The sequence below is a fragment of the Balaenoptera musculus genome, chromosome 15 (genome assembly GCF_009873245.2).
Source record: "Balaenoptera musculus isolate JJ_BM4_2016_0621 chromosome 15, mBalMus1.pri.v3, whole genome shotgun sequence".
NCBI classification, from domain to species: Eukaryota; Metazoa; Chordata; class Mammalia; order Artiodactyla; family Balaenopteridae; genus Balaenoptera; species Balaenoptera musculus.
Genome location: NC_045799.1, coordinates 73,720,048 through 73,732,237, shown reverse-complemented (window position 1 = coordinate 73,732,237; position 12,190 = coordinate 73,720,048). Strand labels below are relative to the sequence as shown.

General features: G+C 42.0%; 1 protein-coding gene across 3 annotated transcripts in view; it reads right to left on the bottom strand.

Annotated features, from left to right (window-relative positions):
* The window catches only part of LOC118881561 (S-adenosyl-L-methionine-dependent tRNA 4-demethylwyosine synthase TYW1), a 203,470-nt gene that overhangs the window by 182,362 nt on the left and 8,918 nt on the right, over positions 1 to 12,190 (bottom strand). For all 3 annotated transcript variants that reach the window (XM_036826658.1, XM_036826657.1, XM_036826659.1), the window contains exons 5-7: positions 11,662 to 11,856; positions 9,801 to 10,088; positions 6,390 to 6,509 (exon numbers count right to left, since the gene is read on the bottom strand). In XM_036826658.1, the coding sequence (XP_036682553.1) occupies positions 6,390 to 6,509; positions 9,801 to 10,088; positions 11,662 to 11,856 (603 nt within the window). The remainder of the gene's footprint in view (positions 1 to 6,389; positions 6,510 to 9,800; positions 10,089 to 11,661; positions 11,857 to 12,190) is intronic.

Here is a 12,190-nt window from a genome sequence, read left to right as displayed (position 1 = left end):
AAACTACTAGAGCTAATCAATGAATTTGGTAAAGTTGCAGGATACAAAATTAATGCACAGAAATCTCTTGCATTCCTATACACTAATGATGAAAAATCTGAAAGAGAAATTAAGGAAACACTCCCATTTACCATTGCAACAAAAAGAATAAAATACCTAGGAATAAACCCACCTAGGGAGACAAAAGACCTGTATGCAGAAAACTATAAGACACTGATAAAAGAAATTAAAGATGATACAAACAGATAGAGAGATATACCATGTTCTTGGATTGGAAGAATCAATATTGTGAAAATGACTATACTACCCAAAGCAATCTACAGATTCAATGCAATCCCTGTCAAATTACCAATGGCATTTTTTACGGAACAAGAACAAAAAATCTTTAAATTTGTATGGAGACACAAAAGACCCTGAATAGCCAAAGCAGTCTTGAGGGAAAAAAAAAGGAGCTGGAGGAATCAGACTCCCTGACTTCAGACTATACTATAAAGCTACAGTAATCAGGACAATATGGTACTGGCACAAAAACAGAAACATAGATCAATGGAACAAGATAGAAAGCCCAGAGATAAACCCACCCACCTATGGTCAACTAATCTATGACAAAGGAGGCAAGGATATACAATGGAGAAAAGACAGTCTCTTCAATAAGTGGTGCTGGGAAAACTGGACAGCTACGTGTAAAAGAATGAAGTGAGAACACTCCCTAACACCATACACAAAAATAAACTCAAAATGGAGTAGAGACCTAAATGTAAGACCAGACACTATAAACCTCTTAAAGGAAAACATAGGAAGAACACTCTTTGACATAACTCACAGCAAGATCTTTTTTGATCCACCTCCTAGAGTAATGGAAATAAAAACAAAAATAAACAAATGGGACCTAATGAAACTTCAAAGCTTTTGCACAGCAAAGGAAACCATAAACAAGATGAAAAGACAACCCTCAGAATGGGAGAAAATATTTGCAAACGAATCAACGGACAAAAGATTAATCGCCAAAATATATAAACAGGTCATGCAGTTCAATATTAAAAAAACAAATAACCCAATCCAAAAATGGGCAGAAGACCTAAATTAAGATATTTCTCCAAAGAAGACATCCAGATGGCCTAGAAGCACATGAAAAGCTGCTCAACATCACTAATTATTAGAGAAATGCAAATCAAAACTACAATGAGGTATCACCTCACACCAGTAAGAGTGGGCATCATCAGAAAATCTACAAACAACAAATGCTGGAGAGGGTGTAGAGAAAAGGGAACCCTCTTGCACTGTTGGTGGGAATGTAAATTGATACAGCCACTATGGAGAACAGTATGGAGGTTCCTTAAAAAACTAAAAATAGAACTACCATATGACCCAGCAATCCCACTACAGGGCATATACCCTGAGAAAACCATAATTCATAAAGAGTCATGTACCACAATGTTCATTGCAGCTCTATTTACAATAGCCAGGACATGGAAGCAACCTAAGTGTCCACTGACAGATGAATGGATAAAGAAGATGTGGCACATATATACAATGGAATATTACTCAGCCATAAAAAGAAACGAAATTGAGTTATTTGTAGTGAGGTAGATGGACCTAGAGTCTGTCATACAGATTGAAGTAAGTCAGAAAGAGAAAAACAAATACTGTATGCTAACACATATATATGGAATCTAAAAAGAAAAAAAAAGGTTCTGAAAAACCTAGGGGCAGGACAGGAATAAAGATGCAGACGTAGAGAATGGACTTGAGCACACGGGGAGGGGGAAGGGTAAGCTGGGACAAAGTGAGAGAGTGTCATGGACATATACACACTACCAAACATAAACCAGATAGCTAGTGGGAAGCAGCCACATAGCACAGGGAGATCAGCTCGGTGCTTTGTGACCACCTAGGGGGTGTGATAGGGAAGGTGGGAGGGAGATGCAAGAGGGAGGAGATATGGGGATATATGTATATGTATAGCTGATTCACTTTATTATACAGCAGAAACTAACACACCATTGTAAAGCAATTATAGTCCAATATAGATGTTAAAAAGAAAAAAAAAAGTCCAAAAAAAAAAATAAGACTTTCTCCTGTGCCTCCCTTTTTTTTTTTTTGAGTAGCACAAGGATTGATTTTTTTTTATTTGATGTAATATAATCCATTATGTTCATTGTATAATCATTATATTGATCTTTGATGTTCAAACTGCCCCATATTTGGCCTGTGGGAAACTCCTCAAGCTGGTTCCTATATCCTTTAGACACTGAGGACCTACCTACTCAACAAGACGTCCCAGGCTCATCTGTTACATTCCCTTCCCCAACTTGGAATCAGCCATTTCTTCAAGGAGCCCTAGTTCCTTTTAGTAGGGGAATGACTTTAGAAAACAAGATCTGAGTGCTTACTCTGTTTGTTTCTAGGTCTGTGGCATAATAAAGAATACATCTGGTCTTTGTCCCTAGCTCCTGGCACAGAGCTTCAAAAAACCCTGGCATTTCCTAAAGAGACAGAAGTGTCTTTGTTATGCTAATGAGGTGACTCACAGTGGGCCCCTAGATAGCTTCAGGAAGAGAGCTGGTCACCAGAAGACAATCACATAATGCAACTTTGGGCCAGCTGGATCTCCAGGGACATGAGGGGGATGGGAGGTTGGCTGGAGATTGAGTTCAAACACCTGGCCAATGATCTAATTAATCATGCCTACATAATGAAACCCCAATAAAAATTCTGGATGCTAAAGCTCAGTATAGGGCTTCCCTGGTGGCGCAGTGGTTAAGAATCCACCTGCCAACCCAGGGGACACGGGTTCGAGCCCTGGTCCAGGAAGATCCCACATGCTATGGAGCAACTAAGCCTGTGCACCACAACAACTGAGCCAGCGCTCTGGAGCCCGCGAGCCACTACTGAGCCCATGTGCCACAACTACTGAAGCCCACGTGCCACAACTACTGAAGCCCGCACGCCTAGAGCCCATGCTCCGCAACAAGAGAAGCCACTGAAATGAGAAGCCCGTGCACCGCAACGAAGACTCAACACAGCCAAAAATAAATAAATAAATAAATAAATTTATAAAGTAAAAAATAAAGCTCAGTAGAGCTTCCTAGGTGGTGAACACATTGATGGGGTGGGAGGGTGATGTGCCCAGATTCCACGAGGAGGGGGCACAGAAACTCTGGGTCTCTTCCCCAACCCTCCACTCTCAGATCTTCCCCTATGCTTCCTTTCCATTTGGTGGTTTCAGATTTGTATCCTTCACTACAAAACTGTAACCATAAGTCCCTGACTTATAATGGTTCGATGTTGCGAAAGCGATACAAATTTAGTAGACACCTTACTTTGAATTTTGAATTTTGACCTTCTCCCAGGCTAGCCATATGCAGTACAATACACTCTTGTGATGCCAGCAAGCCAAGGCTCCCAGTCAGCCACACAATCACAAAGGAGCATAAACAACCAATACACTCAAAACCATTCTGTACCCATATAACCACTCTTTCACTTTCAGTACGCTATTCAATAAATTACATGAAACATTCAACACTTTATTATAAAATAGGCTTTATGTTAGATGATTCTGCCCAAATGTAGGCTAATTTAAGTGTTCTGAGTATGTTCAAGGTAGGTTAGGCTAAGCTTTGATATTTGCTAGGTTAGGTGTATTAAATATGTTTTTGACTTACAAAACTTTCAACTTAAAATGGGTTTATTGGGACATAACACCATTGTAAATCAAGGGAGATTTGTACAGTGCTTTCAGTGAGTTCTGAGTCATCCTAGCAAATTATCGAACGTGAGGGGATCGGACATGAGAACCCCCATACTTATGGCCAGTTGGTCGGAAGTCCAAGTGGACCCTTAGACTTACAGCTACCACTGAAGTGGGGACAGTCTTGCACAGGACTATCCCCTAAACCTGTGGGGTCTGACACTAACTCCAGGTAGTGCCAGAACTGAATTGAACTGCAGGTCATTTGAATTAACTGGGTGTTAGCTGGTGTCAGAATATGACAGGTCCTTTCCACAAACACAGCCACAAAATATTATTTATACGCACACACACTTAAATTATAAATTTGCAAATATAACATGACAATAATCATACATTTTGTAAAATCTTAAGTTCGTATCAGCCTCCAAATCATACCACCTGGAAATCACATTAATGCATATGGATCTACTTTATTATTTTTCACAGCTGTACAACAATATTATACTGTGTGGGTACATCATGCTTTTTTCAGCCAGTATCCAGCAGCTGTTTGTTATACTTGCTGCAAGGCATAACCTTGTGCAGATGCTGCTTTGTATTTGTGAAGATGTATCTTCAAGGCAAATTTATACATCTGGGCCTGCTGGATCACGCGTAAATGCGTGTGAATTTGGTAAAGACTGCCAAAAGCCCCTGAACACGGGTATACCATTCTGGACTCCCATCAGAAAAGTATGGGTGCCTGTTTCCACAGAGCCTCACCAACTGTGCCTTGTTCAACTTTTGAATTTCTGCTACTTTTCTAGGTGAGAAACGTATATCAGTGTAGTTTTAATTTGCATGCCCTTTATTATGAGTGAATTTGAGGATTTTTTCATATGTTTAAAGTCTATTTGTAGAGCTTTTTCTGAGACTCGCCTATTCATGTGTTTTTCCTATTTTTTTCTATTAAAGTCTTTTTTGTTCATTCAATTTTTAAGAGTGCTGTGTATGGTAGAAAAATTAACTCCTTCTTTATAGCATAAGGGGCAAATATTTTCCCTCACTTTATCATTTGTCTTTTGATTTTGTTTATAGCCACGTGAATTTTTTTTAAAATCACTGACATTCAATGTTTTATTGTTTCCAGATTTCAGATCATATACAAAATCTTTCTTCAAGTTTTAAATAATGCATCTAATTCTATTATTTACATATTTCTCAACACTTATATCTCTGATTGGAGATCTAACTCAGATTGGAGTTTATCCTGATGTATGTATGAGGTTCAGAGCCAACTTATCTTTTCACGAGTAGCTAGCCAGTTGTCAACATCATTTATCTTAAAAGTATATCTTCCCCCTGGGGAAAAGAGGCACCCCTTTATCATATATGAAATTCCGTATATTCTTGGATCTATTCCTGGAATTTTATTCTGTTGCATTGGTCTGTCTGTCTCATCGGGAGCCAGTACCACAGTGTCAGTTACAGATGCCTTGTAGTAAGTTTAAATACCTGGTAGGGCTAGGCTTTCTCATTATGACTTTTGCCAAAGTTTCCCTAACTACCCTTGCATGTTTATTTTTCCACATGAATCAACCAGTCTAGCTCCAAAAAAAAATACCTTACTGGAATTTTAATGGGATTGCATCAAATGTATGTATTCACTTAAAAGAACTGACAGCATTACAATACTGAGTCACTATATCTAAAAACGAGGAAGGTCTTGTCATTTGTTCAAGGCACTTTTACATCTTCCAGGAATGTTTTAAAGTCTTCCTCGTAGAGATTTAAGATTATTTCTTCAGAAGTGTATCCCTATGTGTGTGTTTATTTTTTATTTTTTTATTTTTTATTTTATTTATTTTTTTATTTTATTTTTATTTTTTATGTAGCTGCTGTAAATGGGGTCCTCTCCCACCACAGCTTCTAACTGGTTATTATCTGGGAATATAAAGGGTGCTGACTTTTTACCTTACTATGGCCTGCTGCCTTACTGAACTGTTTCATTTGAGTTTGTGTTAATTTTATCATAGGTTTCCCTGGATTCTTCCACAGTTTGCTTCTTTTGTTTCTAAGACTTATGCATTCGATACATTTTTACCTTAGGATATTCTCATTTCCCAAAACTCACACATAAATTGAGACTTTATATTTTTATATTATTGTATATATAATGTTATTTCCATTTTAGATCATTAGACTCTGCATAAAATCCTACTACACCGTACATTCTCTTACTCTTCGAGTAACTAAGACAATGACAACCTAGATGAACATTTCCTAGATTACTAGGGCCTCCACCTACGCTGACCTCAACACCCACAGACCACCGTGCCATCCCTAAGCCCAACACCACTCGGTCTACCACAGGGAAGCACTTTTACATGAGGGTTCCACTGGGAATCTCAACACCAATCTCATCATGCTGCTCATCCTGTCATCTTCAGCCACAACACTGAGGAAAGTCCCTCTAACCATCTACCCTTTCCTCAGTTATGTCTGTTCTACTGCGAGCTCATTTCCACAGGGCTGAGAAAGATTTTCACACAACTCATGTTAAAATGGCCAAAAAAAGTATAAAACTCTCAAAACAGGAGGCAAAGAAATAAAACTGTCCAATTATGAGCTCAGATGGACTATGCACCAACACAGATGCTAGATGTCAACCAACTGTAGGATCCCAGCTCACCATTTCCCAAAATTACAGTACCTTTTCTTTCTTCATACGATCCATAATCTTGCCGAGGTCTTCAACATCAATGACAGATTTTAGACTCTGATGGTCCTCAGTACCAGACTCTTCCTCACTGGTGCTCCCAAAGGGCTCTTCCTGTTGGAACATCAATGCTTCAGAAATACACTGTGCAAAGTAGCAAAGTGTCTAATATTCTTTCCCAGATTGTAAGTTCACTGGATGGACTTGAGATATTTTAGTCTAGAGGCCAGCCAGCCTCAGGCCAAATCTAAAGGAGCCCATCATTTACACATTATCTATGGCTACTTTCTTAATATGGCAGAGCTGATAGCTGCAACAGAAACAATATGGCCTACAAAGCTGCAGTGGAACCACGGAGTCTTAACCACTAGACTGCCAGGGAAGTCCCTATATTTTAAAAGCATAATTTTAAATGTATTATGGAGTTGGCAAAAACGTAAGGAATCCAAAGAGGTCAAATATGAACTAAAAAGGCGAATCCCAGGAGGTAAGTGACACATGGAGCTGAGAGTATCTGCTGAATCTGTGGAACCTGTTTTGACAGCAGGACAGGACAAGGGAAGAGCAGGTAAAGTTGAAGGGACGATACTAGGAGGAAATTCTTACACAGGAGACCAGAGTCAAAGCTGGGGACCCCACAAGGCTGCATCCTTGGCGTAAAGATAAACTAGAAAAAATGTTCTGTACAAGCAGAGAAAGCAAGAAAAACAGGCACAGAATTTGGGGGGAAGAACAGAGCAAAGAATAGCTGGTTAGAGGGATTTTATTTGGAGGTTTTAAGGTTTGTAGGAGGGGTGAAGAAAGATAATATAATACAAACTCAGAACCAAATTAAACTTGGGTTCCACTCTTAACTAGAAGACAACGGATTACGCATTCCATTTTCTGAAAGAAAATGACTCCCATCTAGAATTCTACACGCAGCCAAAGCATCAATCAACTGTGAAGATGGGATAAAGACTCACAGATATGAAAAGTCTGCAAATCCACCTTTAAAACACCCTTTCTCAAAGAGCTACTGGAGAATGTGCTCCAAAAAACAAGAGTCAGTAGAGAGATAAGAGGATATGAGACACAAGAATTAGGGAACCCAAGAAGCTGGCGAGAGGAAGGCTGTGGATGGAAGACACAGGACTTCAGCTGCAGCAAGGCTTCGAGGGCAGCCACGCCACAGTGGAGCAGAAGGAGAGGGCACACGAGAAGCCACCAAGAATCAGTAACAACTACAGAATACTGAAAAACAACTTTCAGTTCTGATAGTTCTGGAATTAGTGATGGTTATAGAGAAATCAAAACATATGTAGCAACAGGGGACTTCCCTGGTGGCACAGTGGTTAAGAAGCCGCCTGCCAATGCAGGGGACACGGGTTCGAGCCCTGGTCCACGAAGATCCCAAATGCTGCGGAGCAACTAAGCCCATGCACCACAACTACTGAGCCTGCGCTCTAAAGCCCGTGAGCCACAACTACTGAGCCTGCGTGCCACAACTACTGAAGCCCGTGCACCTAGAGCCCATGCTCCGTAACAAGAGAAGCCACCGCAATGAGAAGCCCGTGCACCACGATGAAGAGTAGCCCCCACTTGCCACAGCTAGAGAAAGCCTGTGCATGGCAACGAAGACCCAACGCAGCCAAAAATACAATATAAATAAATTTATTTTAAAAAATGCAGCAATGGGCTTCCCTGGTGGCGCAGTGGTTGAGAATCTGCCTGCTAATGCAGGGGACACCGGTTCGAACCCTGGTCTGGGAAGATCCCACATGCTGCGGAGCAAGTGGGCCCGTGAGCCACAACTACTGAGCCTGCGCGTCTGGAGCCTGTGCTCCGCTACAAGAGAGGCCGCGATAGTGAGAGGCCCGCGCACCGCGATGAAGAGTGGCCCCCGCTTGCCGCAACTAGAGAAAGCCCTCGCACAGAAACGAAGACCCAACACAGTCAAAAGTAAATAAATAAATAACATTAAAAAAAAAAAAAAAAAAACCCATACATTTGGAAACCAAAAACATATTTAAAAAAAAAAAAAAAAAAGAGCAGAAAAATGAAACAGCAGCTGAAAGGCACAGAACAAAGGAAAGGCTTGTTTCTTATTTGCTTTCTGTGTTTGTTTAAACACAGGTGATTCCAGAGCACATTTATGTATTTCTGGGGACCACCTAGTAGAGAGAGAGAGATTAACAGTGCAGGGGAGAGACACACAATATATGAAGGAACAAAGTCCTTGATCCCAGAGCATGCACAGAGTGGGCTTGACAGGAACTAGATACTTGGTCTCCGTGGCAGAAAAGATGGCAGGATTTGTAGACAGGGCGGGGAGGCTCTAAGAGAATTCTCTGTTGGCTTCCTATGAGAGCTGGAGGAAGGGGTGGGGGAAAGAGAGCACTGAACAGTGGTCTCGGAGAGTGAGAGGATGCTGGAGACTGGGGGCAGTTCTGGCTGCACACCTGAGCCCGTGGCCACCAATCTGTGGTCAAAGAGAAGGCAGACAGGTTCCAACCTGGCTTGGGGCTTAGCCAACTGGGTTGGAAGAGGGAGTGGACGGCAAGGGAATTGAAGATGTTTTTAAGAGAACGAGTATAAAATTTAAAAACTGGGTAAAGACAGAAGTGAAGTAAGCAGTTAGCACTACCCTGTGAAAAAAAACATGGGGTCCAAAGAACTTTAAAGTAAGAGCACCAGAGAGAGCTCAGAGCTCAGGTCACAGGGACATGAAATGTCAGAGGTGAGCATGGAAGTGGGAGGCCGAGGTCACTGGAGAAAATGGTTCCTGGGGGTGTGAAGGCCAGGAAAGGGACAGGATAAATCATGTATGTGGATGGCTCAGCCACCAAGAGGAATGACAGGAGCAACGGTGGCGAGAAAGACAGGGAGTCAGAATGTCAAGTTGTTCCCAAATGATGCAAGCGACCAGGTGGCCCAAAGACAACAGCAGTGATACAGCCTGATGTAACACGAGCTTCAAAGGAACTGGGGTATCTGAAGAAAGAGAAATTTTTAGAATGTGAGGGATGAAAGAGAGGAACCTGGGATGACTTGCAGCCTTCAAGTCTGAGTGATTAATGGAGTCGTTAAATAAAAGAGGTCGGGAGGAATATGTGGTTTGGGGATAAAAAGATATGAGCTCAGCCGGGACATACCCAACTTCTCCAGACCCGTTTCCTAACCTGCAAACTGGGGTAGAAACCTACTGGATTCCAGCAATGCAACAATTAAAGAACATATTTAGGAAAGCACTCAGCACAACATGGCTTATCCTAGGACCCCACTCTCTCTAGAACATCCCCACATGAGCTGCAGCTCTTCCTTCTAACCAGAGGCCAAGGAAAGAGCTTCCCAGGACAGAGGAGAGGTTCAGCACCTCCAAATGCAGGCGGAAAACAGGGAGACATGGACACGTGGGCTCCGTACCTCAGCGCCTCTCTGATGAGATCCCTCTTGAGCGTGAGACCCTGGCTCCACTGCCTCCGAGCCGCGCTGATTAGACTCGCACTTGCCTTTCTTGCAGTTGCCACCGCAGGGTTTTCTCTCTCCTTTACAGAGCGCCTGCAGCCGGGAGATGAACCTAGCCTTCCACGCTGTGAAGTCGGCCTCGATGCTGCCGTGTTTGCTTTTAACCACGTCGCAGTCACCCTCCCCTCGGGACATCACGCGATGGGCGCCGAGCATCCAGAGCCACTTGTCCACGTTCTTCCCCACCTGCAGGAGGAAGAGACAGGTGAGCTACAACAGTCCTCCAGATCAGAGGCTGGCAGCCTGCTCTGCGACAGCCTGGGGTTCCGCTGGGGCCCGGTCCCCGGCCGCCGCTAGGAAGAAGGAACTGCTCAGTCAAAAGGGCTTCAGGCCCTCCAGCCGTTGATACGTTCGGGTAAGATTCTGCAGAAGATTTTTTTTTTTTTTTTTTAAATATAGGGACCGACAAATTCTTTTTTTAAACTAAGGGTTAGTACCTGATGAAGGATTTGAAAACTTGTCTTCTAAACCATGGTCAGAATGAAATCACTCAGTAGCAAAATCAGTTTCTTCTAAAATAAAGCCTCTGGGGCCAAAGACCATTAAACAACAAAGTACAAATGGAGCCCATTTGGCAAGACTCATGATTTCATAAGCCAGAAATGCATTTTATTACAGCATGAAGCACTTAAGCTGAGGCACAGGAGTTATCAAGAAGTACAATTAAGAGTTCAAAAACTTAACAGGCTTCCTAAGTGGCAAGACAGTAAACAAAATATTTACATATCTGAATTTTACCTTGTGTCTACTTCCTTTGAAAATATGGGGGGGTGGCAGGCATGGAGAATACACATCTTGATAGAACAGTTGGATGAAAACAACTTTTACAGAAAGATCTCCACCTTCATCTTTCCTCACATTCTACCAAAGATAGGTGAGCCGAGCTGTGCTCACATCTGGGGAGAGGGACACGTAAAAAAATTCTGATCGCTTTTCAGAACCACTAAGAAACTGAGAGGCTCCACATTTTTCTTTTTTAAAGTATAGAGAATGCAAAGGAAAAGGAGCCAAGTTAATTTCACTCAGAAAAAAGGATCCAGGAGAATAAAAGAAAACAATTAATATTTTCTTACATAAAGGGCAGTGAATGTTTTTCTTCTATTTCATTACTTTAAAAAGTAATGATTAGGGACTTCCCTGGTGGTACAGTGGTTAAGGCTCCGTGCTCCCAATACAGGGGGCCCGGGTTCGATCCCTGGTCCGGGAATGAGATCCCACATGCATGCCGCAACTAAGGAGCCCACCTGCCACAACTAAGGAGCCCACAAGCCACAACTAAGGAGCCCACCTGCCACAACTAAGACCCGGCACAAACAACTAATAAATAAATAAAATTAAAAAAAAAAAAAAGAAAAGAAAAGTAATGATTAAAAGACAACAAGTTAACTGTGTGAAGAGTTAGTTTGGGCAGTAAAGGTCACTCCACAACAGAACAGGTCCCAAAGAATCAGGGACCTTCCATCTACAAGGTCCTGCCTGGGGACAGGAGGCTAGACTCTGGCCATGAATACAAGCCACTAAGACGCTAGACAATAGGAAGCATTTTCATTCATTTTATTCAATAAAAATTTACTGAGAGCCTCCTATACGGTAGCAATTTCCAGCGATAAAAAGAATAACACAAAAAGTTTATTAATAAGTACCAAAGAGTGTGGATTGTCTCACATACACCCACATGTATGTACCTGTGTAGGTGATTTTTTTTTTCACTTAAGAGAATGTATCCCTACAATTCAACACATACCTACCTTGTACCTACCTTGTTGAAGTGGCTCACATACGCAGAATTTCCCAGGCCAAACACCGCATATCTCACACCCTTCAGGTACGTTTTGCCAAATCGAAAGTCATTGGCTGCGTCCTCTAGCCACCTGCAGAACCACTCCGCGCTCTCAGTCGGCCGACCGTCAGTGTAGGTAGCAACCAGGAAGGCACAGACATTTTTACTGGTAACCTAACCAACAAATTCATTATTTCAGAAGAGTAGCCAAGATATAAAGTTATCTCAACGAAGAAAATCCTTTTTGAAACGCTGACATTCATATCACACTAACCTCTAAAGACAAAGAGTGCTTTTAGAAATGTTACTTATTTTCAAAAGAGAAAGGAAACAGGGCCAGGACCTTGCACAGGGGAGAAAACCCAGCCCCTTGCTCCTGCCAACACACCTCCTGGTGCCCTTCACCATATACTCTGTCCAATTTCCCAGACTATAAATTCCTATCAGCTCCTGCTTGCCATATTGGAAACAAAAGCCAAATCAGTCAGGAAGAAATACAGAAAGATCT